The 20,749-nt window shown below is 39.0% G+C and overlaps 1 protein-coding gene across 1 annotated transcript in view; it reads right to left on the bottom strand.

Moving 5' to 3' along the window:
• MTMR9 (myotubularin related protein 9) overlaps positions 1–20,394 on the bottom strand; it is a 44,502-nt gene extending 24,108 nt beyond the window's left edge. The window contains exons 1-3 of the mRNA XM_050801087.1: positions 18,817–20,394; positions 8,898–9,006; positions 4,030–4,155 (exon numbers count right to left, since the gene is read on the bottom strand). Coding sequence (XP_050657044.1) covers positions 4,030–4,155; positions 8,898–9,006; positions 18,817–18,998 — 417 coding nt within the window. The 5' untranslated portion in view covers positions 18,999–20,394. The remainder of the gene's footprint in view (positions 1–4,029; positions 4,156–8,897; positions 9,007–18,816) is intronic.
• Positions 20,395–20,749: the final 355 nt, after the last annotated feature.

Raw genomic sequence — 20,749 nt, 5'->3', positions numbered from 1 at the left:
ACTATCAAATGACAACTTATTTGAAATACCAGAACTGAAAACACCTTGAAGACTGTCAAAAGGTTTTACAGTAAAAAAAAAAAAAAAAAAAAAAAAAAAAAAAACAAATTATATGTAAATTTCAATATGTTCTGTATATCTGAGTTGGCCTAACCATGGGTTACAAGAGCAGGAAGATAAAGCTAAAAAGTATGTTAGATGTACTATAGGACAAGATTATTACTTTAAAAAAATGATTTTATAAGATACAGTATCACATTTTTAATTATTTTTTTTCACTTTTCGAAGTTATTTATGTTACCAGTTTTAAAAACATAGTTTCTAGGCTGGGCACAGTGGTTCACACCTATAATCCCTGCACTTTGAGAGGCCAAGGCAGGCAAACTGCTTGAGTCCAGGAGTTCAAGACCAGCCACCGCAACATGGCCAAACCCTGTCTCCACTAAAAATGCAAAAATTAGCCAGGCACAGTGGCACGCGCTTTTAGTTCCAGCTACTTAGGATGCTGAGGTGAAAGAACACGTGAGCACAGGAAGTCGAGGCTGCAGGGAGCTGTGATAGTGCCACTACACTCCAGCCTGGGCAACTAGAGTGAGATTCTGTTTCAAAAAATAATAAATTAATTAATTTAAAAAAACACAGTTTCTAAAGATTTATTATTTTTTTAAAAATGTAGTTATCTGTTCCTTGCTAGCCCATCCCAATTTGCTTTCCCCAAAGACAATCATTTTCAACATTTTTAGCTTTTTTGGTGTTTAGCTTTACATTTCTAAATAACACGATTATACTGTTATTTCTTGAATTTTCGCTATGATATCTTATTTATTGATTTCCTACTCTGGAGAATGACAGGGCTCTCCATTGATCTGCAATGCGGCTTCTGTCGGTCCCAATGTACTGTGCTCTCTATCCTGTCCCACTAGTCCACTTAAGTAACTCCTAGAGCTTTTACAGTAAGTTTGGTATCTAGTAGGCTAAGTCTCCTCCTCTCACCTTTTTGTACTTCAAAGAGTAACTTGGCTCCTCTTGGTCTTTTGGTCTTCCACCAGGTAACTTTTATCAAATTCAATGTAAAAACCAACTGGGGTTTTTATTAAGATTGTATTGACTTTATAAATTGGAGGGAATGAGTTACATCTTCAGAATATTCAGTCTCTCTATCCATGAGTATATTATCTCTCCATTTATTTAAGCTTTTAAAAATTTTTCCATAAATTTTTATAATTCTCTCAATAAAAGTCTTACTATCTTTTCTTAGATATAGTCCTAGAAACCCTATAATCTTTGTTGCATTTTAACTGCATCTCTTTAAACTTGTGTTTGGTGTAGAGAAATGCCTATGATCTCAAGATTCTTTCCTTTTCCTATAAAGACAAGCATATAATCAATAAATAATGACAATTTTGCTTCCTTCATTTCAATCCCTATACCCTATATTTTTCCTTGTTGTCTTATTGAGCTGACTAGGAGTAGTGATAATGGATATCCTTGTCTCATTCTTGAACTTAGATAGAATGATACAAGATTTGTTTTTGTTGTGTTTTTGGTTTTGGTAGCCATCCTTTATCAGATTAAAGAAATTCCCTTCAAATCCAACTCTAAGAGCGTTTAGCATGAATAGATATTGATCAAATTTTTTTCCTCTGTTAATCTAACACCATGCAGGCAATTTGTCTTTTCTTTAATTTTGTGGTATTTTCTTTGCTTTATTGTTCAGTAGCTGAACAACAACACGTCTAAAGTTTTTTTATTATCTTGTATGGTATTTGCTGGCATACCTTAGCTTAAGGGTTCAGTAACTTTTACTGATTCTGGAGAGTTATCAACTATTATGTATTTGAATATTGTCTTTCTTCTATCATCATCAACTTTTTTTTCTTCTTCTTTTTTTTTTTTTTTTTTTTTTTTTTGTAGACAGGGTCTTGCATCTTGCTCTCTCACCCAGGCTGGAGTGCAGCAGCATGATCACAGCTCACTGCAACCTCAACCTCCTGGGCTCAAGCAATTCTCCCACCTCAGACCCCAAGTAACTGGGACCACAGGCATACGTCATCACACCTAGCTAAATTTTTTCATAGAGATGGGGTTTCGCCATGTTGCCTAGGCTGGTCTCAAACTCCTGAGCTCAAGTGACCTGCCTGCCTCAGCCTCCCAAAGTGCTAGGAATATAGGTGTCAGCCACCACACCCAGCCTCTATCATCTTTTATCCTAAACTCCCATGCGATAAATATTGGATCTTATTCCTTTATTACGCATGCATGTGTCTAACCTCTCTGTTTTTCCATCTTCCTTCTCTGTTCCGTATTCTGAGTAATTATTTCGGATCTATATTCCAAATCACTTATTTTCTCCTTAGCTGTTTCTAATCAGCTACTTAACCTTTGCATTATTCTTTTATCTTCTTTTCAGTCAACAAAACTTATAAAAAATAAACTGGACCCATTTTGACTACACAATTTCATGAGTCTTGACTGCTGTATACACCTGTGTAACACCCAATACTAGGAAATCACTAATCTGCTTTATCTGCTTTCAGTCACTTTTGGTGTCATATCTAAGAAATCTTTGCCTAACTGAAGGTCATAAAGATTTTCTACTGTGCTTTCTTAAAGCAGTTTGATAGTTTTAGTTCTTATGTTTAGGTCTATAATACATTTTAGTTAATTTTTGTGGATGATATGAGGTAAGGGTCTAGGTTTATCTTTTTTTACATATGGATATCCAATTGCTCCAATGCTATTGGTTGAAAAAGCTATCTTTTCCCAATTGAATTTTATTGGTACTTTTATCAAAAATCAACTGACCATTAAAGGGAAGGTTTATTTCTATACCCTGTATTCTGTTCCATTGGTCTTTATGTCTTTCCTCACGCCAATACCATACTCTCTTGATTACTGTGGCTTTACAGTAAGTTTTATAATCAAGTGTTTTGTCAAAGCTGTTTTGACTTTCCATACAAACTTATATACTTAAATCTGCATTTCCATAAAATTTATATCATTTTGTCCATTTCTACAAAAACACCTATTAGAATTTTAACAGGGATTGCGCTGACTCTATAGATCAATTTAGGGAGAACTGCCACTGTAATGAGCCAAATCCAGCCTGCTGCTTGTTTCTGCAAATAAAGTTTACTAGAACATAGCACCATCCATTCATTGATGTCCCATCTGATTGCTTGCTTCATGCAACAACAGCAGAGTTCAGCAGTGATAATAGAGACCACACGACCCGCAAAGCTTAAAATATGTACTATCTAATGGTCTTTCACAAAAGTCAGCCAACCACTAACCTTAACTATATTGTCTTCCAATTGATGTACACAATATATTATATCTCTCCTTTCATTTAGATATCTTGTAACTTCTTCCAACAATGTTTTGTGTCTTTCAGTGTATAGATCTTGAATTTCTTTTGTTAAATTTATTCCTAAATATTTTATTCATTGTCAGATTGCTTGTCGCCAATTCATTTTTGTATACTGATCTTAGATCAACCAACTTTGCTAAACTTGCTTATTCTAGTTATTTTATTGCTTTCTGCTCTTATTTTTATTATTTTTTCTTTCTAGTTACTTTGCTCTTTTTTTCTAGCTTCTTAAGTTGGTGCTTAGGTCTATAATTTTAGGCTTTTCTTTCTTTTCTAGTAAAAATGTTAAAGCTATAAGTTTATCTCTAAACACTGCCTTAGCTGTCTATATTCCACAAATTTCAATATGCTACATTACCATTATCATTCAGTTCAAAATGTTTTCTAATTTCTTTGACACATAGATTATTTACAAGTGCTCTGTTTAATTTAGAAATACTTGGGGGTATTCCTAGATATCTTAGAATTATTGATTATTAATTTAATTCCTTTGTGATCAGAGATCATACTCTATATGGCTTCAATCCTTTTAAATATAAGATTAGGAATGGATAAGTCAACTTCACCTTATTACTCTTCAAAAGAAGTGATCATTTTCACAAGTCAAATAAGGTATTGGGTTACTTCTCATAATCCACAGTTCTCAAAAGTTAACTCACAGCTGAGGAATAGAGTTCAAATTCTTGCTCAGGAAGGAAGGAATGCCAGCCATCTTCTATCACTTCAAACATAGGACGGTAAAAGAAAGGGTACATCAGAGTGATGGAGTCCAGGGTAGACAATGCCTGGGGGCAAAAAGAAAAGAAAGACAAAAAAGAAACACCCACAATTGGAAACACATTCTAAGTGACAAATTAGTATTAAGCAAACATGGTCTAATAATGATGGGCACTCAGTATGTTTCTCTAACATTGTGTTTATCACTAGACACAATTACAGTCTTACGAAGCTGATTTCCATGCTTCTAGTCTAACAAGGCATCTGACACATAACACACACTCAAAAGTGTTGACAGGATGAAAAAAAGAACAAAAAAATGTGCATATGAATTCTAGAAGAAAAATCAAATAACACCTCTTGACATCACTTAATAAAGCTTAATAAAAAGGTCTAAGTATTTCTGGGGATCAGTTTTTGGCTAGGCAGTAAGGTCTTAGCTCAAAATCCAGTATTACCTAAATAAACTTATGTAAATTATTTGAAATCAGAGTGGGTTAGTAACTGTAAAAAAGGATGATACAACTTAGAGGTCTACAGTCAGATGGGAATTGGAATGCTGAACTGAAATTCCAAGTCCTAGCAGTGCAGCAGGAAAGCCATGTAACCACTCTGTGCCTCAGTTTCCTCAACTGTAAAATGGGGGAAATAACATGCCTACTTCATAGGGTTGTTGGAGCATTAAGAGAGATAATGTGTGTAACAGGCTTAGAACAGTGTCTGGCACATAATAAAATCGAAAATAATTCCCGCTTTTTTTTTTTGAGACAGTTTTGCTCTTGTCACCCGGGCTAGAGTGCAATGGCACGATTTTGGCTCACTGCAGCCTTCGCCTCCCGGGTTCAAGCGATTCTCCTTCCTCAGCCTCCTGAGTAGCTGGGATTACAGGTGCCCGCCACCATGCCCAGCTATTTCTTTGTATTTTTAGTAGAGATGGGGTTTCACCATGTTGGCCAGGCTGGCCTTGAACTCCTGACCTCAGGTGATCTGCCCACCTCAGCCTCCCAAAGTGCTGGGATTACAGGCGTAAGCCACCACACCTGGCCAATTTCAGCTATTACATGCTCTACATACGTAGAAATTGCATCAATGTTCACTTCCTCCCTTCCTAGACTGGTATGCCATTTGGTCAGGTATCATCATATCTTTATGCTGCAGGGATCTATTCTCAAATGGGGGCAATAACTCTATCATCCCCAAATGGGCCTATATTGATCTGGAGCACTTGAATCCTGGATAACAGACATATGAAAACCTGAGTAGATGGGAGGAACAGACAGACAGAACAGTCTCTATCACTAGGCAGATTCTTCCTTCTGTCAGGGGGATTATGGAAAAAAGCATTTCCATGACTGGGGTTGGGGGGGTGGGGTGGGGAGGGGAAAAGGATACCATATCAATTAGCATAATTCAAACTGCAGGAATGATGGCAACATTCACCTGGACGGGAGGAGGAAGCCCAACAGCAATGCTCAGAATGCCGTCATCTCCCTCCAGGTCAGAGGAAGACCAGGCATGCAAAAGGATAGGCCCATGAGTACTCAATAGTAGACTGGACATACAGCTCAGCAGTTTAGCAAAAATATCCCCAACTAAAGTTATTCTTCTATCCACCTATAAATCATGAAACCTTCTCCCCTACCTCATAAAACAAAATAGAGAGAAGCATGGCTGTATAATCCATTATCCATATAAATGTATATACATATTTTTTTTTCCTACATTTATATTGTCTTTGGCTGCCAACCACACCAACCAGAAGCAGAACAGCCAGTGTCCATGTCTGACCTAACTCAGGGCTGCCATCAATCAGAACCACCACTATTTTAAATGCAAGTCAGCAACCACTCTGATAGGCAATAAGCATTCACATTTCATCTTGAGATCTTATGTCACTGGAAAGAGGTATTTTCCTTTAAACACATTAATGCTGAGAGAACTGAAAACATTTCAATTCCAAAGGCAGGTGAAACACAGAAAAAAAAGTTTCACCAACTTATTGCTACAATTTAGAGAACTGAGCACTTGCCAGCTATTCTTCCAATGGGATTCTATGTGTGGCAGCTGAATATATTTGAGTACGTGGACTCCTAATTACAAAGGACATCTCAGCTATGCTATATGAGAAATTCAATTGTTACTCATAAATCACATCCAGATGTATTCGGGGAAGGGTGGAGGGCTAGCAGGAGGGATTGTGTGCCAGGAAAAGGATAGAGGACAGGTTCACTATGTTATTCACTATGCTGTAAGCACATTTAACAGATCATTCATTTTCTGAGGTCAAATGAGCTCATAATTTATGGCTTCTTTTCAGTCCTAAGGTCTTCTATATGATCAGTCAGTTTCTAAAGAGCTTTAAAATATATACAGCGACTTAAACAACTGATCAGCGTCAGCAAGTGGGTAGCACACTTCCCCTTTCCCTTTACCACTGTGCCTCACCACAGACAGCATCTCTGACACCAACCAAACAGCCACCTTACAGATCACTTGTCACAAAGGGATAAGAAAAACGGAGACTGGTCAGTGAAAATCCAATCTCCTAACTGAAAAAAAACACAAAACCCATAAACACACACATGCTCAATGGAAGTGGGTAATGTTCCTCTGCCCAAATGCCCAAATAGTGGGACATTATTTCAATTTAACAGTCTATAAACTACATGCATTCTCATTCAACCTAACAAATTACATCAAATCAACATCATGCATTACTTCCAAATGACAGATGTGTAAGACAAACAGTTCAGTTCATCTTCTCATTTCCTTAAGTAAAATTCAACAAAGGCAGGAAGAAATGTGTTATGTACCATTTACTTAGTACTATAACAGTTTTTTCTCTATTTCTCTATTCCTGTTTTAAAAATCACTAAAATCCTACCTACGGATTTTTAAGACTTTCTACCCATTTTTAATAGCTAAGCTGATAGCATTTTTTGGACACAAAGTCCAGATTAGTTATACAAACATGGAAAAAAAAAATCTATGCCCTTATAGTAGTCTAGAAAGTACTATAAACCTAAGATCAACTGACATAATTTAGTGGCAATAATTTAAAATAAGGCAATTTAAAATTTCAGTGTATATCAAAATAGTTGGTTAGAATGGAAAGAAAACAGTGTGAGCTCTTCCATTTAAACTATCCAAGTAAAATTTATATTATTTGTCATCTGAGCCAATATTCAATATTGTTTATATAAATATAAAGCAAACATACCCTGTCTTAAGCTAATTGATACATGAAAATTCAGATTACTAAAAACAAACAAAAAACTACAATCACTGGTGATAGTCACTTGCTTTAGAAAAGAAATAACTTTTTAATAAAAAGTCTCACCACATACAATGGAATATTACTCAGCCTCAAAAAGTCAGAATTTACAACACAGATGAACTGTGAGGATATTATGCTAAGTGAAAAAAACCAGTCACAAAAAGACTATGTACTATGATTCTACTGATACGAGATACCTAAAGTAGTCAAATTCAGAGAAACAGAAAGTAGAAAGGGGGTTATCAGGAGTTGGAGAGGAGGGAAAATGGGGTGTTGTTTAACACAGTTTCAATTTTGCAAGATGAAAAAGTAGTGCAGATCTACTGCACAACAATGTGAATAAAGTTATTATACCCTACTAAACTGTACACTTAAAAATGGTTAAGACTGTAAATCTTATGTTAGGTGTTTTCTAACCACAATTTTTTAAAAAACTCATCACCATAAAATTATAGTAAGTAATGACAGAGGACCCTCAAATGGTAGCTGATATTTACCAAGTATTACACTAAGTATTCGACACACATCAACTAATACAATTCTTACAACAGTCCGAAAAGATCGGTTCTATTATCTTTGTTTTATAAAAAGTAGAAAACAAATCAGAGAGATGTTAAGTACTTTACCAATGGTCACAAGCTACCAAGTGGTGAAATCAAGAATCAAACTCTGCTATGATTCAATAATATACTAATACATGTAATAACGTATATATATGAGTAATGATATAGTACAATATTGTAATTTATTAATATTTCTATTCAAATTTTTAGAATTGTATTTATTACAGAAGATATACTAGTATATTCAAGAAGAAACAATTTCACTTCTAGCTGCTAACCTGGTAGAGAAGTGAACAGTGCACTGGTTAACTCACTAGTGGTTTGCAGTGTCTCTGAGGAACTCTCTAGAGGGCAGGTGGGAATAGTCGAGTCAATGAGGGCTTCTAGGTCCCCCCAGGCCATATCTACTCACTGTAATGTGACTAAAAGCAATTCTAACGGTATCTATTTTATTGGTTTAGAATTCCATATAAGATTTTACTTGAACAAACCTCAAGTAAAGAAAAAGAAGTTCACAGTCTTCGGCACTGAGAAAATACCAAGGTTTGTATAGTGAACATAAAACATCAAGCAAAACTTTAAAATTTCTCCCAAGAACCTCTTTACTAAATCTTCTAATGGTTTCCCTAAATAAGAATTCATATACACTCAAGTGAAACAGTATCTGTTATTTAACCAGTATGAACTCATGGAAATTCCATAAAGCCATTGGAAATGCAATTCCATGGAATTCCAAGCAACTCATGGAATTGAGCTGTTCATATAAAACGAGTTAACACCAGACACTGCCGGAAGTCAAGAAAGTCCCATTACACTCATATAACAGTGAACCAGGGTGAGGCTTTTCCTATCAATCTTCAGTATTTGAGTCAGAGAACATGACTAAATTATCTAATGAAGAAATGGAAGAGCTACAATGAGTCATAATATAAAAGTATGTTTCATTAGATTTTGCTTCCAAAATCCTTACCTCAATGGAACTGGCTATATTCAAGCATTCCTCCATTCCAGGAATATCCAACTGAATAATTCGAAAATCTTTACATTTTATGATGATGGTACCCAGTGATCCCACAAATCTGTAAGAAATTGCAAATCATGTTTAGGAACACATATACTACTAACTTTAAATATATTATTATTTCTTCGAAAAGAGAATATAGTTGTAGTTACCATCTACATTAACTTTCTTCTCCTCAATTAGTCTAATTAAGGAAGCAGCAAGGCTGCATCATTAAAATGTGAGCCATACATTACTTAAAATATATGTCTTTTTTTCAATTTCAAATATACAAAGTAATTCCCATCAGGCTAATTGTTTTGATGGAGATTATTTGGGGCCTTATTTCAAAGAATAGGAAAAAGATCTGTAACTAATGTGTTAAGTGTTTGTAGAGAGATATTTCTGGAGCATAGGAAAATAGTTCACTTCAGGTATCACTTACTTCCAAGTGATACATACTATGTATCAATTTATAAAAAATAAAAGGGCCCGGTGCCGTGGCTCACGCTTGTAATCCCAGCAGTTTGGGAGGCCGAGGCAGGCTAATCACAAGGTCAGGAGATCGAGACCATCCTGGCTAACACGGTGAAATTCCATCTCTACTAAAAATACAAAAAATTAGCCAGGCGTGATGGTATGTGCCTGTAGTCCCAGCTACTCAGGAGGCTGAGGCAAGAGAATTGCTTGAACCCAGGAGGCAGAGGTTGCAGTGAGTTGAGATTGAGCCACTGCACTCCAGTCTGGGTGACAGAGTGAGACTCTGTCTCAAAAAAAAAAAAAAAAAGTAAAAGTATTTGAAAAAAATCTAACATCCATTTCTGATTTAAAAACGTGAAAACCCAAAAATTTCTCAGCAAACTTGAAACAGAAGGGAACTTCCTCAACCTGATAAGGGCATTTACAAACCCCCCCCCAAAAAAATAAATAAATAAAAATAAAAAACCCTAAATCTAATAGCACATGTAATGGTGAAGGATTGAATTATTTTTCTCTAAAATTATGAATAACACAAAGATGTTCACTCTTATCACTTCTATTCAACATTGTAACTGAAGGTTATAGCTAGTGCAGTAAGGTAAAAAGAATAAAAAAGGATTAAAAAGGAAGAAGTAAAACTATCTTTATTTGCAGACGACGACTGTGTAATGTACCCAGAATGTTCTTTTTATTGTCAATTCTCCCCCAAATTCATCTAGTGATACAACATAATTCCAAACAAAATCACAGCAGACTTTCATATAGAAACTGAAAAGGTGATTCTAAAATTCATATGGTAATGCAATTGTCTTCAAATAGCCAAAACAACTTTGAATAAGAGCAAAGTTTTATGGCTAACACTACATAATTTCAAGGCTTACTATAAAGCTACATTAATTAAGACAGTGTAAAAATGACATGATGATAAACGGATCAACTGAACAGAAAAAAAAGAGTCCAGAAATAGATCCACTTACACGTGAACAAAGATACAAAGACAATTCAATTGAAGACAGGTCAGTCTTTTCAACGAAAGGTGCTGGAACCATTGGATAGCTTTTTTTTTTTTTTAGAATTTGAATCTATAACCATGAACCATATACAAAAACTAACTCAAAATGGGATCTCTTATCTAAATGTAAAACTTAAAGCTAGAAAACTGCTAGAAGAAAACATGAGAGAAAATATTTGTGAACTTAGGTGAGGCAACAGTTTCTTAGACAAGACACTAAAATCCCAATCCATAAAAGAACAAACTGACAAACTGGACATGTTCAAAATGTAAAACGTCTGCTCTCTGAAACACAGAGTTCAAGGGCATGAAAAGGTAAGCCACGGGGCATTCCTGTAGGCTGCTGAAGACTTCAGCAACAGGCTACACTAAATTTATTGTTCAAATGTTTCTTTCTTCAATAATAAATTAACCTTACTTTACTGTAACTTTTCTACTTTATAAACTTTTTAAACTCTAATGTTTTGTCTCTTTTGAAATAACACTAAGCTGAAAATACAAACACACCATACAGCTATATAAAAATATTTTCCTTCTTTATATCCTCATTGTATAAGATTTTTTCGATTAAAAAATTTTGCGGGGTAAACTTTCTTGTTAAAACCTAAGACACAAACACACACATTAGCCTAGGCCTACACAGCATCAGGATCATCAATGTCACTGTCTTCCATCTCCACATCTTGCCTCACTGGAAGGTCTTCAGGGGAAATATTAATATTATACACGGAGATGTCATCTCCTATGATGATAATGCCTTCTGGATAACTCTTGAAGGACTTGCCTGAAGCCATTTTACAGTTAACATTCTTTTTAGAAGTAGAAGGAGTATACTCTAAAATAACAATAAAAAGTATAGTAGAGTAAATTCATAAACCAGTAACAAAGTCATTTATGGTCATTTACAAATATTATGTGATGTATGCAATTGTATGTGCTATATTGTTGTGTAACTGGCAGCCCAGGTTTGTTTATAGCAGCATCACCACAAACACAACATCACTGGGCAAGAGAAACTTTTCAGGTCCAGTATAATCTTATGGGACTACCATCATACATACAATAAATCACATGACTGTGTATGTACATACAAACATACACTCTCAAAACTCAATAAGAAAGCAAATAATCTATTACAAATGGGCAAAACATATGGATGGTCACTTAGCCAAAAAAAAAGACATATGGATGGCAAATAAGCATATGAAAAGATGCTCTACACCACTAGTCAAAGGGAAATGCAAATTTAAGCCACAATAAGATAACACTTAACATCTACTGGAATTGCTAAAATTTAAAAGACAGACCATAGCAAATGCTGACAAGAATGTGAAGGAACTAGAACTCTTACACACTGCTCATAGGAATGTAAAACTGTAGGTACAAGCACTTTGGAAAACAGTTGGGGCAGCTTCTTAAAAAATAAAACACATATCTACATCTGATCCAGCCATTCCACTGGCAAGTAAATGGCTTGCCACCCAAGAGAAAAGAAACCACATGTTCATACAAAGACTTGCATAAGAATATTAATAACAACTTTATTTAACAGCCTCAAACTGGAAACAACCCACATTTCCATCACCAGGAGAATAAATGAACTATGGAATACTACACACTGGATGCCTGGTACTCAGCAATAAAAAGAATGAACTATTGATATATACAACATGGACAAATCTCAAAAGAGAGTACTGCATGATTTATGATGTATTGACATAAATTTCTAGATAATGCAAACTCATCTGTGACTACTTGGAAAAGAAAAGAAGGAAAGGATTACAAAAGGGTACCAGAAAACTTTTGGGGGTGATAAATTCATTATCTTGAACTTACGGTGACAGTTTCAGGGTGTGTATATACATCAGAACACATCAAAGTTTACACTTCAAATATATATAGTGTGTTACATGTTGACTGTACCTCAATAAAGCTGTTTTAAAAATCACTGTCATTCTGCTTCAGCTGGAAGTGAAAGACACACCATAACCAAATTATCAGTAAAAAAAGAAAAAAAAATGTACAAGACATATGGTTATTCTCTTGTAAATTTCCATATCATCTATGCTTGTCATACTAACTCATTTTGTAAGGTGAATTTTGTTTTGTTTGGCAGGTTTTATTTAGTTGTTATAAAGTACAATGAATGACTAGAGGAGTTAAAAATAATTGTTACTTTATGTCAGAACAAATATGCTATAAACTACTAAGGTATTCTCCGTTCATTTATTCAATGTTTCTAGTCAGTTACTTTTAGAACAGTGGGCCTAGAAAAATATGTTTTAAAAGCATAAGAGCTCCACAAAATTCCTACGATTCACATCAATTGTCAGATTCAGTTCTATTTTTCTCCTTATTGTCCCACCCATGCCCTGTATATACCCCATCATAGCATTTAAAATACTTTATTAAACTTTCTAGTTTATATGTTTATTTCTCATAATGGTTCTTAGCTTTTTCAGGTAGAAGCCATGTTTGATTAATTTCTATATCCTCAGCTCCTAGTACAGCACCTAGCATACACACCATCTTAAAGCTCCATTACGAGACTTAAAGGAAGATCTGAATAATTTAATATTGTTCATGGATGTCAAGATGTCAATTTGACTCCAATTAATCTATAAATCCAAAACAATTCATTTTTTAATAATCCTATGAAAACTGCATAAAGTCTGTGGTCTAGTGAATAGTACTGCACCAGTGTGAATGTCCTATTTTGTTCTCATTTTGATTACACTACAGTTGTAAAACATGTCACTGTCAGGCCTCTGAGCCCAAGCTAAGCCATCATATCCCCTGTGACCTGCACATATACATCCAGATGGCCTGAAGTAACTAAAGAATCACAAAAGAAGTGAAAATGCCCTGTTCCTGCCTTAACTGATGACATTCCACCACAAAAGAAGTGAAAATGGCGGGTCCCTGCCTTAACTGATGATATCACCTTGTGAAATTCCCTCTCCTGGCTCATCCTGGCTCAAAAGCTCCCCCACTGGGCACCTTGTGACCCCCGCCCCTGCCCGCCAGAGAACAACCCCCTTTGACTGTAATTTTCCACTACCCACCCACATTTTATAAAACACCCCTATCCCCCATCTGCCTCGCTGACTCTCTTCAGACTCAGCTCGCCAGCACCCAGGTGAGATAAACAGCCTTGTTGCTCACACAAAGCCTGTTTGGTGGTCTCTTCACAGGGATGAGAGTGAAAGTCACCATTAGGGGAAGCTGAGTGGACGATTCTAAAACCTCTATGTGCAATTTTTGCAACTGCCTGTGACTCTTCAATTACCATTAAATAAAGACTTTTAAAAATCCCTTGAATATAGCAAGCTTTCCAAAATTGCATGGAAACATAAAGGTCAAAACACAGTTGTCAACTTTAAAAAAAAAAAAAAAAGGAAAGTGGAGCAACTAGCACTATCTGATTTTTGGACACATCACAAAGCCACAGAAGGAAAGAGAGTATGATGATGACAAAAGAACAGATTAATAAACCAATGGATTATGACAGAGAGCTCAGAAATAGACCCGCACATATAGGATAACTTGACATAAACCAGCCAAGGTTGGGTTGTCAGGTGATGGGATTAAGAAAACTGGCTTGCTCTATGGAGAAAAATAGGTTCTTATCACACTTGAAACAAAGATAGAATCCAAATGAATTAAAGACCTAAAAATGAATAGTAAAACTATGAAGCTATAATGGAAGAATATGTAGGAGAACATCCTGGTGATTTGGGGACAGGGAAGGAGTTCTTAAGACAAGCCATACATCATAAAGCAAAACATTGGCAAGTTTTACTTTAAAATTAAAGACTTCTGTTCAACAAAGGACACCACAGAAAAAAATAACAGATGGGTGACACACTAGAAGACATTCGTACTGCCTAAATGAAGAACAAATACCCAGAGTATACAAGGAACCCACGCAAATCAACATGAGAAAGACAATAAACCCAATGCTTAAAAGTAGACCACCGAAATTAGGCAATTCACAGAAAGGAAAAATAATTTTAAGTATATTGCTCACAAACATATATAAAGATAATTAAACTCACTAAAAAGTAATGAAATTCCAATTAAAACAAAGCAGTAACTATTTCACAATCTTCAGACGGGAAAAATTAGAAAGACAATACCAAATGTTGGCAAGAAAGTAGAGAAGAGGTACCCTCTCCTGCACCATCGTGGGAAGGCAATCTTCAATTGTCATTCTGGAAAGCAATTAGTTTGTGAAATGAGATATGCACCTACTTTATGGCTCCATCCCATCCTAGGTGCAGTCCCAGAGGAATTATGGCACAAGACTACATAAGGGGACATGGATGAGTATGTTTACCAGAGTTGTTTGTGATAGCAGGGAGTTGGAGGTTACCTAAAAGGTCTGTTAAGGAAGTTCTTTTAGATACTTTGGAATTCTGTGCTGCTGTCAGAAGCAGTGAAATGGCTGTACACTCAGCAACATAAAGAGATCTTGAAAGAGTATTGCATCAACATATTAAGCAGCAGAACAAGATCTACAACATAATCCCAGTTAGGCAAATTAAACTCACACGTGCATGTGTGCACGCACCCATACACAACAGTGCTATCTATTTTATAGCAACAACTAACATGGTTGCCTACAGGGATTGTGGATGAGGCAGGAAACGGGAGTGAAAATTAGAGATGAAGAAAATAAACAACAGAGGAAACCTTTTAAGGAATCAATCATGAAAACGATGAGTCATCAACCGAGTAGGAGTAACTCAATTTTCTGAGGTCCATTAAAAAAAAAAAAAAAAAAAAAAAAAAAAAAAACAGGTATAACTGTAAAACTTATATACAACCTTGTATGTTGAAAGGATCAAACAAAATGATGTAAGCTGTGTATATGAAAGTTTTCCATAGACTTGTAAAGCATTATTCAAACATAAATTTCTAGGAGGTTAAGTAGTTTGCCCAAAGGCACTTGTGTAGTAAAGAGGCAGAACTGAAGGAGTCATCCTTAATGACTTTCTCTCTCACCTTATTTACAATTCACTAGCAAGGCAAGGCAGCTCCACTTTCAAAAACACATCCCAAATCAGATTCCTTGTGACTACACTACTGTTTTTTTAATTTTTATTTTTATTTTTTTTTCTGAGACGGGGTCTCACCCTGTCACCCAGGTTGGAGTTCAGTGGCACAATCTCGGTTCACTGCAACCTCAGCCTCCCAGGCTCAAGTGATTCTCCTGCCTCAGCCTCCTGAGTAGCTGGGATCACAGGCGTGCACCACCACACCCAGTTATTTTATGTATTTTGAGTAGAGATGAGGTTTCACCATACTGGTCAGGCTGGTCTTGAACTCCTGACCTCAGGGTGATCTGTCTGCCTCAGCCTCCCAAAATACTGGGATTACAGGCATGAGCCACCGCACCCAGCCTACCACCATCTTTTATGTGAACTACTCTACTCTCCTAGCTGGGCCTGCTGCTTCCAGTCTTGCCCCTGTATAACTCACTTTCTGCCAGCAGCCATAATTGTCTTCTGAAACGTCTATCAGCTGCTGCTTCCTAGCTTTTGCCTCTCCCAGGTCTCTCATGAAAACCACTGTGGCCTGCAGGCCCTCCACGGTCTGGCCACACTTATCCCTCCAGCCACCATCTCTACCATCGACTTCCTGTACCCTCTGTTCCTGCCCTGCAGCCACACTGGCCTCTTTGCTCTTCCCTGCACATGCCAAGCATGTTCCCCATCTCAAGTCTTTGCATTCACTGTTCCCTCCGGCTGGAATGCTCTTCCCCCAGATATTCACATTTCTAGCTTCCTCGTTTCATTCCAGTCTCTAGTCAGATGTCACCTGCCTTCTCTGAAATCCTTTCCAAAGAAAATGCCTCCCGGTGCTCTTCATCCTCTCATCTTCCGTTATTTTCCTTCCTGGCACTTATTACCTGACATCATTATACGTATTTATTTCTGGACTTGCTTGATTGTCCATCTCCCCGGCCAGTACCTAAGCAGCTTGTCTTAGTCACCACCGCAGCCGCACAGCTAGACAGTACACATGGAAAACAGGTGGATGTGAAGATTTCTTGAAAGCAGCAATTGAACAAACTCTGATGTGATGCCTCCCCTATACTCTTTCCACTACACCACACTGCTTCCCAGGAAAAGGATAAATGTGTGCAAGTTCGTCATTCTCTCCCAACAGATTCAAAGGTCCATGGCTCATCTGCTTCTTCTTCATGCACTACAAAGCCCAGCACCTTGTAAACGCAAGGTAAACAGGACGAAAGGAATGAGCGAAAAGTAAACACAATAAAAGGTAAATAAGAAAGGAAAGGCAGTTGATGGTCACGGAGAGACTACTCATTTGTATTCAATGGCATCACTGAACCATTCAGCGGTCAATCCTTCTTTTATTTCCTATGCGTCTATATGCCCAAGCCACAGTTAGAAGTTTCGAAGGAGATGAAAATGAATTCCAGTTGTGGAATTAACAGAAGAATCTGTGAAGGAGGTAGCGGTCGAAATGGTTAAACTGAATACTCATAGACGGGTAACAGGCTCATTGCCATGTGAACTCCTGAAAGACAAGAACTGTGATATATTTTATTCATCTTGGTGTCTTAAGTGCCTCACAAAATGTCCAGAACATAAAGGCATTTGGCAAATGTTTAACAAACTTGGGAGAGGCAAGGCATTCCAGCAGAAGGAAGAAGTCAATAAAATACACAGATGACGGAATACAGGACATATACCAGCACCAGTAAATGGTGAGGACTGGCTGGTAAAAAGGTTCATGAAAGGAAGTGCAAGAAGGGCTCGTTGAAAGAAATGGCAAGAAATAAAGTGAGAAAGTAGACTAGGGCTGGGACACAGAACGCCATGAATGACTGTGAGGAGTTTAGATTTTCAATGAGAGACCACTGAAGCCTTTTTTTTTTTTTTTGAGATGGAGTTTTGCTCTTGTTGCAAAGGAAGGAGTGCAGTGGCGCGATCTCGGCTCACTGCAACCTCTGTCTCAAGGTTCAAGCGATTCTTCCACCGCAGCCTCCTGAGTAGCTGAGTAGCTGGGATTACAGGCGCCTGCCACCACGCCCGGTTAATTTTTTGTATTTTTAGCAGAGATGGGGTTTCATCATGTTGGTCAGGCTGGTCTCAAACTCCTGACCTCAGGTGATCCGCCCGCCTCTGCCTCCCAAAGTGCTGGGATTACAGGCGTGAGCCACCGCGCCGGGCCCACTGAAGACTTTATACAGCAAAAGGTGGCTTGAGGAGACTAATAAGAGCCCCCTGCTCAAATCAATCTACCACTGCTTCACCCAAACTTCCTGCAATTCTACCATTAGAAATTATTATTTAGGGCCGGGCGCGGGGGCTCACGTCTGCAATCCCAGAACTGTGGGAGGGCAAGGCAGGAGGATTGCGAGGTCAGGAGTTCGAGACCAGCCTGGCCAATATGGTGAAACCCCATCTCTACTAAAAAATACAAAAATTAGCCGAGTGTACCGGCGGACACCTGTAATCCCAGCTACTCGGGATTTGCCACTGCACTCCAGCAAGGGCAACAACAAAAAAAAGGGAATTATTATTTTAAGGCATATCCTCTCTAGGAATCTTCCTAAAATCCAAATTATCCTGTGAGGCAATAAACGTTGTCGTCATTCATTTCTACTTCCGTGTAAACTGGATAATCAGTTTGCCCTCTCCTGGCTAGAGAGAAGCCACTAAGGAGATGGACATTTTGACTGCAGATGAAAGTATAACTTTTTGACTTCGAGGCACTGCTTGGAAAGATAAAGTCTGGAGTACAAAAAGGAAAAAGAGGTTAATTGGTCCATGCCTTTCCTTGAGAGCCAACCTTGTTCTTTCAGCAAGCAGAACTGAGTAAAGATGAAGAGAAGACATCAGAACCTCCCTTAGTGAAAATGAAATTGATGACCCAGAAGGTAAGAAACATAATAAACTGAACATATTTCAGAAATTAAAAAATGGTTCTGAGGCATGTAGACACTCATAACTTTATAATCAGTTGACTTTTCCTCAAAAATGGTAAACACTTGCCTAAATCACATCCAATCACAACTTCATAAACTCTGATTGACAATACCGATTCAAGGAATATGATGGGGCAAGAAGAAGAAATTTATAAAGACAATGCCGAAAATCCACCCAAATGGTGTTACGAACCAGATCATCAGGATGATACCAGCCACACGATAACCCTGAGAACTCCATCCAGGTTTAATGGAAACCAGATCCTCCATCTGGACGGGTTTCTGCCAGGTAAATCCTGATTCTAGGCCACAGAGGGCTCATCCTGCCGGCCAGCTGGGCGGCAGGATGCGCGGAAAACGCCAGGAAGTGTTTCCCGGGGCGCCCACAGGGGATCCCCGGCTCCCTGCGGAGCTGGGGTGGGGCAGGCACTCACCGCTTGTCGATGGCGTCGATGTTTGAATGAAGGAGCCACAGCTCCTCCGTGTTGTCCTGCCGGGAGGACAGGATCAAGTGGTGGCCCGTCAGGCACAGGGTGCCCTCGACAGCCGGGTAGAAAGGCCGGTGCAGCACCACATTGTCCACCCGCGGGGTCTTAATCAGCTCCGCAAACTCCATGCTCCCCCCACGGCCGGAGCCAGGGAACCGAGCCCGGCAGGTGCGAGGCGGTTATCCCGCCGCAGGGAGAGGAGCGGAAACACCCGGCGCGGGGCTGGCCCTTGGGGCGGGGCGGGCCGGGCGGTGAGGCTGGGCCCGCCCCAGGCTGGGCGGGCGCGGCGAGGCCTGCAGCCACCGGCACCAGCGGCAAGGAGACAGGCGCTGGGGCTGGGCTAGGCCCGGGCGCCTCTCCCGCACCGCCCCGTCCCCCAGGCCCAGGACTCGGCCACAGAGAACGCCTCTCCACAGGCCCAGGGACCGCCGCTGCCGCTGGGCTTCGGGTCCCGCGTGGGCACGCGGCGGGCAGTAGGACGAAGCCGCTTCAGGACCCACTTACACGCCCTGGCCGCTAGGGACTCCTGGCGGAAGTGGCTGCTCGCAGTTGGAGCCCACAGCAACTCCGGGCGGAAGCAGCAGGTCTCCAAACTCGGAAGACGCGGAAGGCGCAGCCAGAAGTCGGTCCTCTCTAGGTCCTCTGGAAATGCCTCCGGAAACACAGCCAGACCAGAAGATTTGGGTTCCTATGAGAAAAAAAAAACTTGTCTTTACCTTCACGCCCTCCCGCTGCCCTTCTCACCCATCTACAAATATTCCTTATCAGAAGAGGCCCGTTAAGAGGGGACGATGGGAGGAGGTCCCTGTCTTGTCTCCCTCCGCTTGAGTAGTACCCCCTCCAGAAGCTCTTCAGAGCGTGGGGCTGCTGTAAATTGTGACAATTGTTATGCATTAGCCCTGAAGAGATGGCAAGTATGGGATGAGGCGGTGACTGTGACCTTAGGGAATCCTCCAGGGGTCAGGGAGGGACACAGGGCCACGCCACTGACTCCCCGTGAGGGCCGCGCCACGAAGTGTGACCTGGAGCAAGACAGGAATACCTGTGAGAGGAACCCAAATAGATGTAGATGCGATGCACAGAAGAGTAAGTCACTTGAGTTGATGGCGGTCACCCAGTCAATCTGCAGCAGAGCATGGACTTCGATCTGCACCTGTGAAACCCAGCGCATGGGTGCATTGGTCACCACTGCACAGCCTCAGCGTCAGACACCCACGTTGCGCCAAAAATGTATTCAAATAATTACTCCTTTGCGTGTTCCTTTCCCACCGCCCACTTGAAACTGACATTTTTATTCAAAAATAGGAAATAGAAGAGAAATATGTTTGAGTGCTGGTCTGCTGTGACTTCATTGACCTTTTAAATCCTCACCATCTAGTACCGAAGCACAGGACAAAATCTCACAGTATTCACGAAGTAAATTGCCACAACCTCATCAGCTCATCCAACACTTGTCCATGCTTTTGATTTTGCCCTTCTTAACATGTTCCCTTCTTAAAATAAAACACTTTTTAGAACTGTCGTAAGTGAGATAGGTAAATGCCTACCAACTTTCCTTGGTGTCTTTGTGGCATAGTTACTGTAGACTGGATAATAGTTGCCTTTTTTTTGTATTTTTGCAGTTTAATTGCTTTCGTCCAAATAGATGGAATCACTTCTTTTGTAATATATGAGGTGTTTTAATTCATTTTTATAACTAGCATTCCTGACAGCATAGGTATCCACACCCTGAAGTTCCCATTCTGTCGCACAAAATAGCAAATAAGTATTTTTTTGTTCCATAATGGTCACACACAGCCTTTGGATACTGAGATCATGGATACGTAGAATCAGCTTTCTTTTACAACAGAGCTTCACTTTACCCCTCTGGCAATTAATC

This window comes from Macaca thibetana, chromosome 8 (genome assembly GCF_024542745.1).
Source record: "Macaca thibetana thibetana isolate TM-01 chromosome 8, ASM2454274v1, whole genome shotgun sequence".
In the NCBI taxonomy this organism is placed as follows: Eukaryota; Metazoa; Chordata; class Mammalia; order Primates; family Cercopithecidae; genus Macaca; species Macaca thibetana.
The sequence above is the reverse complement of the archived record's forward strand: the minus strand, read 5'-3'. Positions and strand labels throughout refer to the sequence as shown.